At 38.6% G+C, this 20,021-nt stretch overlaps 1 protein-coding gene across 2 annotated transcripts in view; it reads left to right on the top strand.

The window, feature by feature from the left end:
- The window catches only part of ZFAT (zinc finger and AT-hook domain containing), an 87,246-nt gene that overhangs the window by 31,102 nt on the left and 36,123 nt on the right, over window positions 1-20,021 (top strand). For both annotated transcript variants that reach the window (XM_082753171.1, XM_082753172.1), the window contains exons 5-8: window positions 5,414-5,564; window positions 5,839-7,310; window positions 8,490-8,722; window positions 18,077-18,164. In XM_082753171.1, coding sequence (XP_082609297.1) covers window positions 5,414-5,564; window positions 5,839-7,310; window positions 8,490-8,722; window positions 18,077-18,164 — 1,944 coding nt within the window. The remainder of the gene's footprint in view (window positions 1-5,413; window positions 5,565-5,838; window positions 7,311-8,489; window positions 8,723-18,076; window positions 18,165-20,021) is intronic.

The raw sequence follows: 20,021 nt of genomic DNA, 5'->3' as shown, positions 1-20,021 counted from the left end.
GAGCATACACACGTACATATTCATTTGTCTCTATCAGAGAATTCTTGTTTTTCTACCACTTCTTCTTAGTGAGCCATTGCACACTGGGGCCATGAAGGTGTCAAAAGTGTGAAGGACAGTGGTGACAAAATGGGTCTTCCAGGGGTAAGGCTAGGCTTGGGACCACCCTTTTGTAAAGTAGCTGGGTCAGGCCCTTAAGTCATTAAGCCCAATATGTGTAGACTGCTGTCACCAAGGCAGTGCTATCTTCCTCTCCCTCCACAGCCCCTGGCCACAGATTCCTGTCCTTTGGACCATTATACATGTTTATGTATTTGTGAGCTAGACCAAGTTAGTAACCCAGTTGTTTGCAGGAGGGGAGAGATGGTTTAAATTTCAGCCAGATCCCTTCTCTGCTTTTCCGCATCTTCATGAACCCCTGTGCTGGCACATTCAAGGTGTCAAGAACATGGAGCTGAGTGAAGGGCTAGAGAAAAGAAACAAGCCTTATGTTGATTTAAAGCAAATGTGAAACTAAGCAAGGTTAAGAAAATTTACACTTTGACCTCAGTGTGTTTGTAGGTATCTTGTACGAATGGATTTAGCTATGTGGTCAGCTAGTGGCCAGCTGTGTTGAAAGGGACAATCGTCATCCCAACATATGTAGCTCTGTGTTTCTATTTATTTTTGAAAGTTAGAATGTGTTTAATCTCCTTATTATTAGAACGATTAAAGATGATTTTGCCTTTTTTATGCTTTATTTTGGAGGTGGAAGGTAGGTTTTCATGGGGAACAGTGGAACTTAGGGTTAGTTTCTGTTGGTTTCATTTTCAGAATTGTATTACCAGGGGTCAGTGTACATTTGGAACACGTTCCTTAGGATATTACAGAAACAGAAAGAAATACGTTCATTCAAAAAGATTGTAAGAAGGCACTCACTTCATCCACTTCAGTTATTTAATGTACACAGGTACCTACACTATGAATTTTTTTTTAAACTCAAAATGAAAAAAGAAAAAAAGTCGTAGCTTAAAGGCTGGTCTAGTCAGACGAGGCAGCTTGCAGTATTCCCATAGGAAAGAAGTGAGAACCTTACAGTGCATGGCCTCCAAGAGCTGGGAGTTGCTTCTAGATCATCATATTTAATACACATCTATTAATTTGTCTAAATCCCTTTGTGAATATATTTGTATTTTCAGTCTCTCTAAGATCCTGCAGTAGTTGTTCCATAATTTAATTACATACCGGGTGAAACCATACGTTCTTTTATTCCATGTTAAGCTTGCTGACTGCTTATATCTTTGAAATGCTTTTTGTGCATGGTTTATGAGATAGAGGATTATTCACACTTTTTTCATGGTATTCCTAATTTTAGAGGTCTTTCTGATATTCCTCTTCCAGTTATGTCACTTCCAAGTTGGAGGTCTCTGAGCTATTTATCCCTTTTCCAAGGGAAATTCTTCCAATTTTGATTTTGTTCCTGTTTTATAGTTCTTCTGTAGCTTTGTGTTTTTTTTTTTGTTTTTGTTTGTTTGTTTGTTTGTTTTTTGTTTGTTTTTTTTGTTTTGTTTTGTTTTGTTTTTTTGTCTGTATGTAAAATTGTAGAAGGTTCAAAGAACTTAGTTGTGCGGTAGCAGGAATTTAGTTAATGTCATCTCCTATTTTACTTCTGCTTCTTTCTAATAATCCCTTCCACTAGATTACCTTGTAATCTGTTGATGAGCCTTGTTATAGGAGAACTCTGTAGCAAGGCCAAGCTGGCTTTTTCTAAGGGACAGAGTGTCAGAGATTAGAGCCCATCATCGCTGAGTTTGAGCCATGGGAAGGCACGCTGGATAACACTTGTTTGTAGAAGTAGCTGTCAGAATGTCACGAGGAACTCAAACCTTACTACCCTTAAAACGAGTTTACTTAGGTGATACCATCTGAAAAGAAGAAAGCAAGAGACATAAATGAAGTCTAGTAAATTAAAGTTAATTCTGAGTTTAAAATAAAATAGATACGAGGTGGTTGGAGCTACAGGAAGGAGTTTTGGAAAGGTATGTTCAGAGCAGTTGACTTTTTATTTTATTTTTTTTTTATATATCTGTATGCTCTTAACAATTTAAAATGATTGCTCAGGGAGCAGTTATGAAAACTTTTGCCTTAGTTGTTAGCATGTAATATTTTCAATGGGTTTAATGGGTAGTGGGTTCAGTACATCTTACATTGGGTAGAGCCTGGAAATCAAGTTTCACTTGCTGGGTAAGCGTCTTTGTCATTTGGTTATGATCAAAGGATCATAGAATCATCTCGACATCATCTGTGTTTGTGGAATCTGTTAACCACGTAGGGAATTTAGTGCTAGGATGACCTGGAGTGTTCTGTCCACTCCAAGTATGCAAAATGCTGGCAAGGCAGTACTTAACTAGCTTGCCTAATTTAAGTGATTAACATTTTACACTGGTAGCACAAAAGTCTATTAAACAGTTCAACAGCCTGTTCAGGAAACCATCAAACATCCTGAAAGGCAGAAGGGCACAGAGGAGGTTCAGTGAAGAGCATGTAATGAGGATCCTTGTCTCGTGTGCAGGAAATAGGAGGCTGGAAAGAGATAGCAAAGCTTACAGAGCAGTTTAAGATCTATTTTCTTTCATCTGAATTGCTCTAAATAAAGAAAACTTTGGTTGTATTTCTGAAATAATAAAGTAGGCGATATTGGTCTGGTGTCTAATATCAGTGTTATCTTTCTTACGCCAAACCCACTGATTGAAGCACATCCCCTGCACTGTTGTGCCGAGCTCCCATCTCCCAGGGCCATGATGGTGTGAGCCAGGAGGAGCAGCCTGGGCACCTGGAAGAGAGGAGAGGTGGGGATGGGAAGAACAGCACCTAAAATGTTCTGGTGACATTCCATTTGAAAACCTGGAAGTTGAATTCTGATCAACTGGCAGAATCTTTGCTACAGAAAAGAAAACATTAAAAAATCAGTAGTCAAAAAGGCCATTTTTATATGCAGTCAGTTTGGTGAGCAACAGAGGTAATTACAGTCTCTTTATCTACAGGGTTTGCTGGTGCCCCATCTGATATCAAAGCTTACATACTCCCAAAGTGCCTCTTCTCAAAATATCTTCAGTTCCCACTTAAAATCATTAATGAGGGTGCTAAGGGATCTCTGGCTTTCCCCTTTGTCTCCTTTACGACGCTGCTCTCCTCAGTTGCAATGCCCATAAGGCTTTCAAGCACACTGTTGGGCAACCCCCAGCTGTTACTGTTTTTCCTGTATACCATGGGTGTGGGTTTTGTTTGTTTGTTTTGTTTTGTTTTTAGAAATGAGATTTTGCAATATACTCTCCATCTAGCTTTGGACTGTGTAAACCTTTGTACTGTGTACTGTCTCTGTTTTTTAGCTTTCTTCTCCTTATAATTGTTGTTTCTTAGGGTTTGTGTTTATACCTCTTGTATTTTGTACATAATATCTTCAGAAACCTGCTCTCTGGATGGAACAAGAAGGATTTTAATTTCATCCCCATGTTAAAGGAGTAGCTTGTATCATTCCTCAAACTTTTTTTTGCTATTCATGGGTGTCATTTTTATCATAGAATCATTTAGGTTGGAAAAGATGTCCGTGATTAAACAGTGAGAACCTGTTAAAAATGTATTGATTCTGTCTTTTGCTTTCTAGGTTCCCATGTCTTTTTGTAAAATTACTTTGATTCTTACTATAATTTATTTTCTCTGTCACAAAGGCATATGGTACTTTTTTTTTAATGTTACTTTTATTTTAATCAGGTGAATTGAAATGAGATCAAATACTAATGTAATATCTAAGAAAAAGAAAACAAAGTAGAACATACGGGATTCCAGTTTTACCTGAAATTGTTAAACTCATTATTTAATTCAAAACTATTTTCATGTGCAACCTTGCTTGCTCGCTTGTCCCACAGAACAGTCGTTTTTTATAAGTCTGGCTTTTTTCTTTTTCTTTTTTTTTTCCTTTTTTTTTTTTTTTTTTTTTTCCTAGGAGGTATGGGTAGTTATGTATTACTACATATTTAATGCTTTTTTGTTTTGTTCTGTTATTCAGTGTATGGTCCCTTGTTTACTGTTCATTTTTCAATACCCTGAAATACTGCCCCGAAAGCAGTTTTTTTCCAGAGATTCTTCTATAGTACGTGTTAGTAGAATATGAAGATTTCACAAATACATATGTATATCTTTGTAATATATATATGTGAATTAATAAATGTTCATATAAATTTTACAGCTTTTGAGCACAGTAATTCCCTTGTTTAACACATAGGTAGATGAGTTATGGTTGGACTAAGAAATTAAAAAGGGGATCATTCAATAATGGATACTTGGTTTGATATACTTGGATTTTTTTTTTTTTTCCAGTATAAATTAATATTTATGTGATTTGTAATTACCTTCAGTGCTAACTATAGAGGCTTGGCAATAAATTCTTCCTGACTACTGTCAACTGTTCAGGGGGGGAAAAAAAGAGCACTCAGCTAAACAATCTCAACTCAATCACATCTCAGAATGTGTTTAGTTTTGCCTCAATTAACTGTAAAGCTCTGTGGGATAGAATCTGATCTTTTTGTTTTCTGCACAGCCCTTTTACTTCTGCTTCTAAGGGAAATTGAGATGTGCACATGGAGCGTATTCTCTTGTTATGAGGAGATGGCAACAAGCCCCAAAACAAAAAATGTAAAAGATTTGTTCAAGGAAAAGATGTCCAGACTTTTAAATATAGAAAAAAGTGTCTTTTTTTCCCCAGCCTCATTGTGGAATTGATTAAATAGCTCAGCTGAAGTTTTCAGCAAAAGCATGGAGCAGAAACAGAAAAATCAAAATTTCATTTCTAAAACTTAGTTTTTAAAGGTGGAAGTAATTGGATATAGGATCTCACAGTAGTAGGCATCAAGCATTTTTATTACTCTGTGTAACCATCACTTCTGTAATGATATTTAAACAGATGTTTGGTTTGAGTACTGATGCCTTCTGGAATTGTATCTATCATTTTATGCACATGAATTTAAAAAATGAAACTGAAATAGCTGAACTAATGATTACGGAGTTTAATGTTTTATTTGTCAGGGGCTGTGGCAATAGGACAAGGGCTAGTGGTTTTAAATAGAAAGAGGGTAGATTTAGATTAGACATCAGGAAGAAATTCTTCACTCAGAGGGTGGTGAGGCAGTGGCACAGGCTGCCCAGCGAAGCTGTGGATGCCCCATCCCTGGAGGTGTTCAAGGCCAGGCTGGATGGGGCCTGGGGCAACCTGGTCTGGGGGGAGATGTCCCTGCCCAGGGCAGGGTGGGTTACAACTACACAATCTTTAGATGCCTCATCCAAGCTAAAGTATTCTATGATTTACTCTTTTTTTATTACAGACAATGCACATTTTAATAAAATATTTGTAATGAACATATATTGTCTTTGTTTTTAGGAGCCACAAAAATTGTTCCAGTTGAGGCTGCTCCCCAAGAAAGTGAACCCACAACTCCAGAGACAACAGTTCAAGACCCATCACAACGACGAGGATATCAAGAATATGCAATTCAGCAAACACCGTATGAACAGGCAATGAAATCCAGCAGGTAATTTTGAAATATTTACCTTTATGTTCATGCAAAGTAATTCACTTTCATTAAAATCAATATAGAAGCATTTCATTCATGTTTTCTGAGCCTTTTTAATAAAGGAACAGCTGAAAATATTCTATGCATAGGTTGCAGAATTAAAAAAAAGCCACGGGGAATATCTTTGTATAATAAATAAAGGTAAGTCCATTATGAATATCTACAAAGCTTTTGACATGTTATGTGACTGAGTTTCAATATTGTAAATGCAGATGGTTTTCCTTCCTTTTAGGTTGGGTCCAACTCAGCTGAAGATCTTTACATGTGAATACTGTAACAAGGTATTCAAATTCAAACACTCCCTCCAAGCACATTTGAGGATTCATACAAATGAGAAACCTTACAAGTGTTCATACTGCAGTTACGCCAGTGCGATCAAAGCCAACCTCAATGTTCACATGCGGAAACATACAGGGGAGAAGTTTAGCTGTGATTATTGTACGTTCACTTGTCTCAGCAAAGGCCATCTCAAAGTCCACATTGAAAGAGTTCACAAGAAAATCAAGCAGCACTGTCGCTTCTGCAAAAAGAAATACTCAGACGTTAAAAACTTGATCAAGCATATCAAGGAAACACATGACCTTCAGGATAAAAAGGTGAAAGATGTTTTTGACGAGCTCCGCTTGATGACACGAGAGGGCAAAAGACAACTTCTTTATGACTGCCATATTTGTGAGCGCAAATTCAAAAACGAACTCGATAGAGACCGTCACATGCTTGTTCATGGTGATGAAAGGCCCTTTGCTTGTGAGCTCTGTGGTCATGGAGCCACCAAGTACCAAGCTCTTGAGCTTCATGTTCGAAAGCACCCGTTTGTCTATGTGTGTTCTGTGTGCCTGAAGAAATTTGTCAGTTCTGTAAGGCTCCGTGCTCACATCAAAGATGTACATGCAGATATGCAGGAAACTTCAGTTTTTAACAGTTCTATCAATCAAAGCTTCTGCCTGCTTGAGCCAGGAGGTGATATCCAGCCGGAAGCCCTTGGTGAACATCTTCCACAGACTACAGATGAATTGACAATCATGAGTAGTAATGTTATTAACACACCAAAACCACCTACCTGTATGGGTGAAGCAACAGCTGCAGATGTAAACCATAATGGTCAGCCTAATGGTGACTTAAAAATTGATACTGTCCCTTCTTTAGAATTTGAAAATCCTCTGGTGGAGAATGTAAGAGAGACTCTGTGTCAGGCATCAACAGACACACCTGCCCCAAACATTCAGTCCTGTGTAGCATCAGATTGCTTTCTGCTGAAAAATGGTACCTCTCCTCCTGATGAGCTGAAAGTTTCTCCTGCAAACGACAAGGAAGTTAACCACTCCAGTTCTGTAAATGAGCAGGGTGAAGAAATGCAGCTTTTGCTCTCTGAAGACAAAAGTTTAAATCTAAATCAGAACAATGCAGTGACTGAGAAGCTTTCAGGTTCTGAAGAGCAAAGTCAGTCTGTTCCTTCTAGTGAATCAGAAACAAGCAATCAGTCAGTTCAAAACTCAGCAGAAACCGCCACGCCTTTGCTAGCACCAGATTTTAATGCAGCCGTCAGCCCACAGGCAGCCTCTTCTAATGCAGATCCATCAGATAATCGGAGTGGAGCTGTTGCCTTTATGCAGATCTTGGATAGCTTACAGAAGAGACAAATGAACACGGAGTTGTGTGAGAGGATAAGGAAGGTTTATGGAGATTTGGAATGTGAATATTGTGGTAAGGAGCAGTACAATGACGTCAAATTTTTTGATTTGTGTTTTTTTCTTTTTAATGTTATATTGTGGGCTATCTTTTTTCCTGCTCCTCTGGCTTATAGTTTTTGGTATTGTTTGTATATCTTTGCAGCGGCACTATTTTTGCAGTTCAGTATGGATGCAGGGAGGTTCGCTTTGTGTTGTATAAACAGTATGAAATAATTCAAGTCTCAAAAACCACTAGTAAAATATAGCAAAGCAAAGCTTTGCCCTGCTCAATTTTCTGTTGATATCAAACTTGATAGAATTGGACAGATTCTTGCTGTCCACCTGCCTCTCTCCAGCTCAGAATTTTCAGTGAGGCCAAGCTCATCAGATTTAGGCAACTGCGATGAACCAGTTCGTGCTTTAATGCTTACACTCATTATCAGCTTAGTGTAAGAATCAGTGTTTCTCCTATAGCATGGCAGGATGTATGATCTCTTGCACAGCAGATACATGTACTGGTATATTTTTGTGACTTGTTTTGAACCAGTTCCTGTAAGATGAAAATTTCCATTACTTAATTTTAAGATTAAGACTGTTTTGGTTCTAATTGTTTCTTGAATTTATGGAAGCGGAAAGAATATACGATCCCCACTTATTTCAGCTGTAATTTTTTGTGCTTATATAACTGGGATGAAACAACTTGGGATTTATCTTGTAGTACCCCTTCTTGAGAAAGGAAAGGAGTCGAAGTTAAAAATTGTTGGTTTTGAAACATCGTAATGTTGTATGTTTATATACATTTTACTTTTTTTTTGGTGTTGTTATGTCAGAAAAGCCTTTAGGAAGGAGTAACATGAAAGGAAGTAACTACAAAGATTTCTGATAACCATTTTTACTTGTGTAGTTGGATTCAGAGTCTTTGTATAGGAAAAGAGATTGAAAAGACTTCCTCATTAGGAAAAAAAGATCATTGATATGTAATAAAGTTGCCCTTTTTAGGCTGTTTCAGGGCATGTAACACGACCTTTTTAGACAAAAGCATATTTGTAAACATTTTCATTAGTGAAGAGTCTTTAGGCTAAGTTTTCATTACAGAAAAAAGGAGCAGATTTCAAGCAGCATGCTTTGCCCTAAAAGAAAACTGGGTATGCATTGGAATTTTCACTAACAACCTCTTAGAAATTGCTTTCTCCCTGTCTGATTTTATTTTCAGGCAAGTTATTTTGGTACCAAGTGCATTATGACATGCATGTTCGTACCCACACTCGAGAACATTTATATTACTGCTCCCAGTGCAATTACTCGTCCATCACCAAAAACTGCCTTAAGCGTCACGTCATTCAGAAACACAGTAATATTTTGCTGAAATGCCCTACAGAACACTGTGACTACTCTACTCCAGATAAATACAAGCTCCAGGCGCATCTTAAAGTTCACACAGAGCTGGTAAGTAATGAATGAAATACTATGTTTGTCTCAATTCAGTGTCATATTTTTAATGTTTGGAATTGTGTGGCAATGCTTGAAGAAGTAGATGCATGTAGATCCTGAGCATGTTCTACAGACTTCTCTGCAGGGATTATATGAGTTAGAGCAACTATACATTTTATCTCTCTCATTGTAGCTTCAGTAGGGTGTGCTGCATCCAGTAGGGTATGGCTGCATCCATTTTCTTCCTTCAGTTTTCCCAATATTCTCAGATTCTTTGGGTCTTGATAGAGTAAAATGATGTTTAGTACTATTTATTTCATTTCATTCCATGGAACTGAATCTCTTCTTTCTTACAGGTGAGTATAGTAAAATGAAAATCTGTTTCTGTCTTTAATTAACAAGGTTAAATTGTTGAGAAAAAAAAATATATAATTTTGCAAGAGGTCTAACTAGTTGTAGCTCGTTTACCATCCATTTCCCATTTCCTGTAGTGGTTACAAAGATGAAGAATTCTAGTTTTAAAGTCTCCGATCTTATTGGGTAAGCCTTCCAGCTCTGCCCATAGTAGTTGCTTCTTGTGTTAGAAGAGGTACCAGATCTGTTTTCCAGAGCCCTGTTACGTGTTTTCTTTGAGAGTGTGTAACGGACTTCATGCCAAACTGGAAGCCCTCTTTCAGTAGGACACTGCTTTGTGATGTTTCTCTGATTCAACATTATCAGATAAATAATCTTTTAAGCTAAAAAAAGTTTTTTACATCAACCCTGTTTGCGTATGTTTCAAAAACAGATTGTGGTGTTCAGAATAGGAAGGAATTTAAAACTGTCTAAGGAAAGAGATTTTTATTTTTCATTGTTATTGATGGTGGGTTTTTACAGCTGAAATCATTTGAATGTTTTTTCTTGTAAGATTAAGCAAAAACAATTCCTTTCTTTACATCAGTGTTGCCTGGGGTTTTCTTGTTGTTTTATTACATTGCATGGCTGGGCCAAATAGGTTTAGCAGCTGTCAGGAAAGGTCTGTGTACCATGGCTGACTTTTCATACCACGCAGCAGGATCCTGTTTGCTTGCAAGGTCAAGTGCTCAGGTGCGTGCTAGACCTGTGTATACTGAGGTTATAACACACTTATACCCTGTATATTGGTATACCCTGAACACTGGTGTGCCTTCCAGTTCCAAACTGACCTCTAGAAAAGGGTGTTTGGCAGAAGCCTGCTTCCCTGGAATAATGAATTTAGCCCACTTTTGACTGTAGTCAGTCCTGGAGGCTGTCTGCTTAGGTGGAGCATATTGTCTTTTATAATTTTATATGAAGATACTGATATTGAGTAAAGTACAGTTGAGGATTTCATAAAGCCCATTAGCTGTTTGTAATTAAACTTTCTTGACTATAATACCTGAAAATTAGCGTGGGCTATGTCATTGCAACTTAGCTTTTTAATAGTTCATGCAGTAAAATACCTCCAAAGGTTAGTTTACCCTTCAGAGGGAAAGCAAATTAACAAACAAAAATGGTTATTTAATAACAACACTCACTCTTCTATCCTGTAAGAACAAGGAAACACCTGCAGAGGTAGTCCTCTCTTCTTTACACAACATTGTAGTTTTCACTGGCATTGTCTTGTAAATAAATCTTACACACCTTTGATATTGTGGTAGTTTTACCCTGCTGGGCAGCTGAGCTCCACCACAACCACTTTCTCACTCTCCCTCCTCAAAGGGAAAGAGGGAGAAAATACAACAGAAAGTGCTCAAGGGTTGAGATAAGGACAGGGAGAGCACTCAGCAATTATTGTCACGGGCAAAACAGACTCAGCATAGGGGGATTAATGAAATGTATTGTCTGTCACTAGGAAACCAGAGCAGTAAGAACTAAAAGCAAATGAAAACCACCTTCCCCCCCATCCACCAGCGTGGGCTCCTCTCCACAGGCTGCAGCTCTGGCCTGGGGCCTGCTCCTGCGGGGGCTCTCCATGGGCCACAGCCTCCTCCAGGCCACATCCACCTGCTCCACCGGGGGCTCCTCCACGGGCTGCAGCATGGAGATCTGCTCCATGTGGGACCCATGGGCTGCAGGGGGACAGCCTGCTCCACCAGGGGCCTCTCCACAGGCCACAGGGGAACTGCTGCTGCATGCCTGGAGCACCTCCTGCCCTCCTGCTGCACTCACCTGGGGGCTGCAGGGATGGTTCTCACTCTTCTCTCTCTAAGCTACCGTTGCACTACAGTTTCTGCCCCCCACGTCTCCCCTTTTTCAGTCTGCTCTCCCAGAGGCACAACCAGCATTGCTCATGGCACAGCTCTGGCCAGCAGCAGGTCCCTTTTGGAGCTGGCCGCAGCTGGCTCTGATCTGACATGGGGCAGTTGCTGGGCTATGCTCGCAGATGCCACCCCTACAGCCCCCCTGCGACCAAAATCCTGGCACATAAACCCAATGTAGAACACACCATATATGCACATTCTTCCTAATCGTGTAAGAAATCTGTGTAGATGATGTGTGAGAGCACGTTAGAAGAAAGAGGCCGAAATGAGACATCCCGTGTCCTTGTGTAAGTACCTGCTTTTCAAGTGTGATAAATGTCCGCCAGCTCCCATCAGGAGGATCATTTTCATGATCCTAAACAGAATTGAGAAAATTCATTTCATAATTAAAAACAGTGTGAAAGTGAGATCTTTCAGAATTATGCTTACTGATGCTTACTGTCATCTATATTTGAGTATTTAAATGGATTGAAAAATTCATGTATTGGCATTTACTCAGTAACGAACCTTGGCAGCTCTCTTGGTCTCTGTGCCCTCTGCTTGCTATATTTACTTAACGCCTACCTTTAGTAAACAGAGATGCTCATTCCAAAATACAGAACTTTAACAAACTAGGCATAATTAAATATGGAAAGCTACTTTCATGTTAATTTTCATTTGAAAAATTATTAATAAATATTAAAAATAAAGCGTCCCCAGTGAGAGTCAATATAAAAATCTCAGCTTCTTATACAAATGCACATATTTTATTACAATGGTCCTGACTGCTCTTCAGCTGGATTCCTGTCGTATTTGGTGAACAGGGTAAATGATGGTTTTTAAAAAGCAGCTTTCTGTTCATCCCTGGCCCTCAGTATATTGCACCAATCATCTGCTCTGAGCAGGCAAACATCACGGAAAGGTTTGTCTGAAATCATTTTAAATCTATACATAAGTGATACTTGAAGATAAGCACCTCTATAAAATGAGTGCAGACCCGGAACAGCTCCTTGCTCTTTGGTGCCTCCGTGTATTCACATATGTTTCTGGATGCAAATGATTCCCTTCTTTGGAAGGATGCTTAGAAAATTCATTATGCTGCTGACCTTTTGTGTAAGAGTGTGGTTAGAGCTTTGGGTAGGAAGTGAGACACTTGAGTTCTGATTGCTTATTTCCCCTTCCTGAGCAGTGTCTTTTTTACACTGTCATGGATCTGGCTGTGATACCTCTACCTCTGGGGTGTTGTCACTGCAAAGTAAAGAGTGCAAGATACTTGACAGGGAAAGAATTAACTGAAAAATGGGCACTCAGTTGGAAAATGGCTTTTGGTTTTGGACCAGGCTTCCAAAATAAATGTCAGTTAAAAATTCACTTTTACTAGGAGTTATTTCAAGAAAATTGCTTTTAAAGTACTCTATGCAGTTGCTTAACGTTTGTTGAGTTGTGATTTCTGCCACTTGACAGACTAAGAAGTCTGTCTAGCCATTTACAAAGTTTTCTGTAGCTTCCTTCATTCCTGTTGCTTAACCACTTTCTGGGTACATCGGACCAGCTTAACAAAGTTGCATTTTGATAGTAACATCAGCTGAATTCAGGAACCTTTCTTGATATATATATTTTTTTAATTTTATTTGAGCATCACAACAACTGCAGTGAGGATTTCTGAACTTTTTCACTCCTCAAAAGTATAACCCACGAGCCCAGTTTTGTTCTGTCTAATGTTAGTATTTAAAACTTCTGCCGATTCCACAGGTGCAGAAGCAGGCTCTGTCTCTATATTACTCTACAAAATTACACAGTGATTTTTTTTTTTTGGTTAATTAACAAATTGTGGAAACTTTTGCTAGAAATACTCTTAGACAAGGGCAGATGTGCATGAGTTCAGTTTAGCTTGTTCCTTACTACAAGAAGGCCTGCAATTGCATGTCTGAGTAAGACCTGGAGCTATAATTGCAGGATTTTTAGCTTGAGGATGTAATAACCCCGACAGATGCCTGACAGTGTTTGTGATTTGCAGGACTATGGCTAGCTTCCAAAAGCTCATCATGTGTTTTCCTCTGCGTTAAAGATTAATTGTATCAGCTATGGAAAAAAATAAAAGAAAAACACAAAACATTCAGGTATTTTCAAGTATCAAACTATCAAAATGCACTGAGATTGAAATACTAGGAAGAAAAGAGAAAACAGTGTGGGAGGAGAGTTAAACATGGAGAAAGCAGTTTTAAGAATATTTATGTACTGCAGGTACTGGTTTGCTCTTCACAGTATTCTGACTTGGTCCTGAGGCAAATAAAATTACTGTCATGCTAGCTTAGACACTTCCTGTAATTTGTCTTTCTTCTGTCATCAGTTTCTGTGTAGTACCTTGCTTTTCATGCCTCTTTTTTTTATTCTCCTTTTTTATTATTATGCTTCTCTGACATGTATATCCTATTGCTTGTGTAAAGCAATTATGCCTTGTTGCATCTTCTTCAGCATTCCTCGCAGCATCTTCTGTAAGATCTTGTTGCCTTTGTTTTGTTCAGTTGTTTTTGTTTTTTAATATATGTGCAATATAAAAAGCAGGAAGAGTTGAAACAGGCAAATACTGCAGCATGGGGAGAAAGTGATGCTAAATGTCTCTTTTTCCTAGTTTGTTCACCAACACAGTGTGCCTGGCATTGGGAGAAAATTCCTCTGACTGTTAGCTTCACAGAAGCTGTTTAAGGAAGGGGAGTGGTGATGGCCAAGAGCTGTTTTGTAAGCCAGTGTGATGCATTTGGCCCAAGTACTGTGCTCACCTGGCCATCAAGTTCTGAGGCCTCGAGCAGATGAGAAGCATTCAGTTTTGGCAGTGAGCACCAAGATCTGGTAGAGCTTTGTTACATTTCCTGCTCATGAAATAACATCAGTACAACTAAATGGACTAGAGTGTATTGTTGATTTCCGTATCACATCTGTCTCATTTGGGCTTGAACAATTTTAGAATGTCTGTGATCTTCATTTTGCACTACTAATGAACCTGTTTACAAAGCAGTTAAGAGTTCACATAGTCCCTTTTGAAATTAGTGGCAGTACTGCCATATAGATGGTGCTATATATCAATATAATTTCACTATCATCTGTTACTCTGTGTATGTTCATAGGATAAGATAGTTGTGTCATTCAGAACGTCACTTTATGGGTGAGTGCATTCTAATCACCTGATAACATCGATGATGTTTTACCGTGTTGGTTGTGTTTGGCACTGCTTGGTTCATTAAATATTAACTTCATAGTGGCCCCTTGTTTTAAATAGCCAGAGGGTTGTCAGATTTGTTTGCATTGTTGGTTGTTTTATGGCTGTGTACAGCTACCCATGGAGTTATCTTGAAACACGTGCCTCAGAGAAGCAGAACTCTCTTCAGAGAGCTGTATGTTATAATATACATAGATATTGCTGCCCTTTCTTAGCACAATTCATTTACATGAAGAGAAAGGCATTGTGTTTCCTGTGTAAGTGGCCTTATTTCATAATGAACCATAGCACAAACAAGAAAATTCTGTGATAATAGCAGACTACTTTTTCACTGGGTTTAAAAATAGTTATGGACCTGATTAATTCTTGATTTGTGGAATTTAAACAGTATTTGCAGTCAGAAAACTAACTACTTTGGAATTATTTTAGCTTCTTGTATATTCTCAAGTTGGCTAATAGGGGGATTAAGCAAACCTCAGGAAGTATGGATGTGACTCTGAAATGGAAGTGCTTGATTAGATTATGCAGCTGGCTCTAACAAAGCTAGATCCATCCCACTTGTTACTTTATTTCATAGAAAACAAACCCTCAGAGGCATTTAAAAGGCAGGCAGTCTGATAAAGCACAGAATAAATAACTTTTATTCATAGCAAAGGAAAACTTGCATGCTGAGAATGTGATGAAGGTATTACTACAACCTCGGTCTAAGTCCTTCAAAGTGCCTCTGTCATTGCCTGTGACAAGGGCACTCTGAAGAGCTCAAGCTGTGCTAGGGGGACCTTCTTTGGGACCCTGTGTTGTGACCTAGGAGAGCTCTGAAATATTCAATTTGCAAGAGAGGATTTCTTACAAGCCAGCTTTGAGAGTGATGGGCTTACACTGAAGGACTAGTGCTGTAACAAGCTCTCAGGGCAGTGACAGAAGTATGCTTAAACAGTCAACAACTAGTAACTTAAGCCCTGAAAGTCTGTGACACTGACCTGGACAAACAACTGTGAAAGGTTTGACTGCAGCTGTATGCATTCTGTGAGACGCTGGAGCTTGGCTCTGCTCAGAAGTGCAAGCTGTTACACTGCAAAGGATGCGTTGTGAAGATCATAGAGTCATGAGGATTGGGTTGGAAGGGGCCTTAAAGACCACCTAATTCCAACTCCCTGCCATGGGCAGGGACATCTCCCACCAGCCCAGGTTGCCTAAAGCCCCATCCAGCCTGGCCTTGAGCACTGCCAGGGATGGGGCATCCACAGCTTCTCTGGGCAGCCTGTGCCAGGGCCTCACCACTGTCTGAGGAAAAAAATTTCTTGTATCTAATCTAAATCTGCTATGTTTTAGTTTAAAGCCATTCCCCCTTGTCCTATCACTGCACTCCCTGACAAAGTGTCCCTCCCCAGCTCTCCTGTAGCCCCCTTTAGTCCCTGGTAGGCTGCTGTAAGGTCTCCCTGGAGTCTTCTCTTCTCCAGGCTGAACAACCCCAACTCCCTCAGCCTCTCTTCACAGGAGAGGTGCTCCAGCCCTTTCATCATCCTTGCAGCCCTCCTCTGGGCTTTTCTAGTATGTCCATGTCCTTCTTGTGCTAGAGGTCTCAGAGCTGAATGAGCTCTGAGATTACACCCTCATCATGTGGAAATATGTTTCTTGGTGCCTGTAATGTCGTATTGCTCCGGAAGAGTATAGCAAGAAAGTAAAGTTGTCACAATTACAGCATTAAAGTAGTATGTGGAGTGGATTTATCTTTTGTTATATAACTCTGTGAGGCAAGGTGTATTTGTCCTCTTATTCTGGGCACAATCAGAAGAATTTTAAAAAGACCATCAATGCATAACTATAAATTAAATTTATGTTGATTTTTTTTGTTGTTTTAGAATATGTTTTTGAAACCAGTTACATCGCAAGTCTGAGGAATAGACCAAGATCTGTAAACATAAAGTTCACCTAACCCCTAAAGGATATTGTGCTTATGCTTTTCTTACACCTGTCAAATTATTAACGTGATCATGCAACCCAGCCTCTGAGAAAGTACAAATATTGCTAAAGAGTTTAAGTAGAATTCATCTGTCAATTTTCATTTGAGTAATGTATTCGTGTAGAAGTCCAAAATCATCAGTAGCAGGTTGGGGATAATAGATAACGTAATTTGAGAGATACTGTTTCCTCAATTAACAGCTCTTTCTTGAGAGCATTTTGGCAGCATTGAATCTTCTTTAATCTCTTCCTCCAGAAACCAGCTAGTGGTCTCTGCTGTTCCACCTTCACTTGAGATTCTCAGGGCTCAAAATGGTGACTGCCCCAACTCTGTCTTAGCAAGATGCTCTACTTATACTACTCAAGGTGTTAATCCTTCAGAAGCTGCCGTCTCCAGTCCCTGGGCATGGTTTTCTCACAGGAGCAGGTGACTTTCTAACAGTGCAGGCAGAATTCTTGTTGTGTCATTGCCATATTAACTGCAGCAAGAGCTTCATGTCCCATATCCTACTGTCAGGAAATTATTTATCGCTGTTTCAGCCAATGAGTTATTTCTTCCTTAGAGCTCTGTATGTGATACTGAATGCAAATACCTGCATAATGTTCCAAAACCCATTTACCATGAGAATTCTTCATTTTTTGCATTTCTTCTAAGAGAGAAGTCCATTTGTAAACGTATAACCGTAACATACAGACAATGCTAATCTCCTTGTCTTATTTTCCTTAATATTCAGAGATGCTCTGTGGTTGCAGGTGAGAAACTGGTAGAGTCCAGAATTCTTATTATCCTTTTACTTCAGATTTCTTTTTTATAACACAGAAGTCATTCTCTTTTTGGTACAGTAATCTCCTACGCTCTTCAATAAGTTATTTGTCTTCCTGAAATAACCAGTGAAATATCTGTTCTGTAGCTTCAAGTCATCTTTCCCAGTGAGTGGTTTGTAGATACACATCTCCCACAAGGTAGTACGTTATCTGGTTATCTGCCTAGTTGTCAAGACTTGCTAGACTTTCTTCACTCTATTTGTTATTTGATACTTCTCTCATATGTTAATCTGATCAGTGCAGAGGTGAGTAGGTGACCCATGTATTTGATAGAGTGTCTATCTGTTGTGTCAGCAGTTGCTTCTGGAAAGAGCACTCTCTTCAATTTATATCAGCAGCAAAGCTTATTTTAAATTGGGTAATTCTCCAATTAATGGAGAAAAGTCCTGCATTTTTGTGAGCCAGGTGCTTCTGGAATAACACTAAGATTACAATAGATATTACATTAAAATTGTATATAGATAGAATTGCATCAAAGCTCTCTAGTTCAACTTCTTGGACGGTGTTAACGCTTTTATAACATCGGTGACACTGATAAAAGCCAGAGGAGTCTGGAAGTCTTTAAATCAATATAGTAGAATAATGCTTTATTGGTAATATGTGAAATGCTGAATATTTATAAAACGTTAAAAATGTAGCCAATAAGTAATGGCATCTGTCATTGTTCAATTCCAGGCCATTAAGCAGTATTACAAATTCACATACTGGTGGATGTCTTCAGAATAATGAGATCTGATCCTTAGGTTTCAGAAGGGTGGATTTGTGAAATCACTGAAAAAAACCTGAATATTCCTGCTTCTATCAAATAAGTTTTACTCTGTTATGTGACTTTATCTTTCAACTCCTGATTCCCTAAAGAGTCAGCCAGAAGATAATGTTTGCATTTATTGTGCATTTTCTCATGTGCTGTAACTTGGAACCCTACATTCATGAGGATTAATGACGTGCTTAGAATTCTTCCATATTTCTCCTTCAATTATTTCACTATAAATACCTTATTTTTTTTGTTAAAAAACAGAACCATCAGTTATAACTTTGTTGAGAACTACGTATTACTGAATAATGGCTGCAGTGATTACACTAGTGGACTGATAATGCAATCTCTTTCTTTCTTGCTTGCTTAAGGATAAAAAGAGTTATTCCTGTCCTGTGTGCGAGAAGTCATTTTCTGAAGATCGACTTATAAAATCACACATCAAGACAAATCACCCTGGTAAGAAAAAATCAGGGAAAATTTCTCAGTCTTTCACAATAAAAGTATAAAGTTTAGAGTGAGCAGTGTAATGTGATTACATTGAAGGAAAACAAAAATCTATTATAATCTAACTATTGCATTTGCAGGTGTTAGAGTGAAGGAGTTATTGTTCTAGCTTGTGTGTTGTGTAGTAAATCAGGTAATTGTGCTAAGCAGTCTGTCATCACCTTGCAAAGAGTTAATGTCTATCCAAAATAGGTAGCAAAATAGGAAGGTGAATTCAAAATTAAGTATTGGGATGTCTGGAATTAGACCCCCAGACATTGTGTAACAGCACATGAAACATAACATTTGTATTGGCCATACATAAACTGACAGAAATGACTGTATTGCACATTACTTTGTCTGTAAGTAGGTTGTTGTGATTGTAGGCTAATTCATGTGATGTCCCAAGGCTGAATCCAGGCATGCTCAGTTGGGATGTGGCTGGGCTAAACTCCAGGGGCAAGTGGAGTCTTCAGAAGGGCTCAGACTAGAACCTGCCATCATATTCTACAGCCAGTATTAAGCAGGGTTGGACAAACATAGCTGGATCCAAGCTGACCACTAGAATTCATTCAAACTCTGTTTACACCTTGCTTTACAGTGCCCTGATTTTGTTCAAGTACAATGTCCATACTTTCCCTCTCAGTATTTGTGTGATGTTGGGTAGAAAGGCTCACTGCTGCTGTGGATGATGGAGAGATGACTGTATTGGGTAACATACGTTAATTAGTTCATTTTACAGTCATACTTACCACCCAATATAATTTGATATTAAGAAGAAAAATACCAGCCATACTCAAACTGAGTTTGGAAAGGAAAAATCCAATTAAAATATCTTTTTTTGTTTCTGAAATATAACGTAATGTGTAAAGCAGTAGTTTCTTATCTTCCTACTGCCACTAGATAGTGCTAGGCCCGTGTTTTTTAACATTTTCTTTTACTCTGAGTTCAGACTAGCTCCCACTTCAGCTGTCTTGTTTCCAAACCTCTTTATTTGGAGATCACTCTACAGCAGTATGATTGGCTTGTCATACATCCAGGAAATGTCCAGTGCACCAAACTGAGGTGAGGAAAGGTTTCTCTGCTGTGCTGTAGTCAGTGGGTATGCCACCCAGTAGGCATAGAAATTAAAGCTCAAGAGCTGTGCCTGTAAAGCTGTTGTGCTGTCTCATCCGGGGAATGTACAAGGTCTCGCTAAATAATGTAGTCTGCAAACTAGCAATACTCTCTGTACTGTGCACGGCGCCCTGCTGTGCTAAACTCATGAATTTAAATACAATGAACAATTTATTTCATATCTGAATCCCTCTAAAAGCGTAGCATAAATTTTTTGATCCGGCAAAGGGTTCTTTTAAAAAAAACTCTGGATTATAATAGAACTAAGGTTAAAAAAAAAAAAAAAAAAAAAAGAAAAAAAAAAAGCACAGCCTATTATCTTGTATCCTCATTTCTAATTCATATATGTGAACAGAACTTATCTAATAAATCTGGTATTTTCCTGCCTTATCTCCGTGGTGCTAAAGAAATACGTCTAAGTTATGTCTGTGCAGTAGTTATGCAACAACTATTTTAATATACGGAGCATCATTAATGCACAGATCTTTCCCCTGTGCACACTGTCCTTGTAATCAGGCGGAAATCCTTTATTCTTACAACCTATTTAATTACAAGCCAAGTAAATGTAAGGGATCTGTTGGTATAAACTGTCAAGTACTGCAATGGAATGAGTGCCATTGTTTTTAAAAATGTAAATGGAAAATAATAAAGATGGAAGAAAACAATGGATACTGTTAAAAGGAATTGAATTTTAAAATGGCACATCAAAAATTA

Source organism: Aythya marila (assembly GCF_965140915.1).
Source record: "Aythya marila genome assembly, chromosome: 2".
Classification (NCBI taxonomy): domain Eukaryota; kingdom Metazoa; phylum Chordata; class Aves; order Anseriformes; family Anatidae; genus Aythya; species Aythya marila.
Note: the sequence above shows the minus strand (reverse complement) of the source record. Positions and strands in the feature narration are given on the sequence as shown.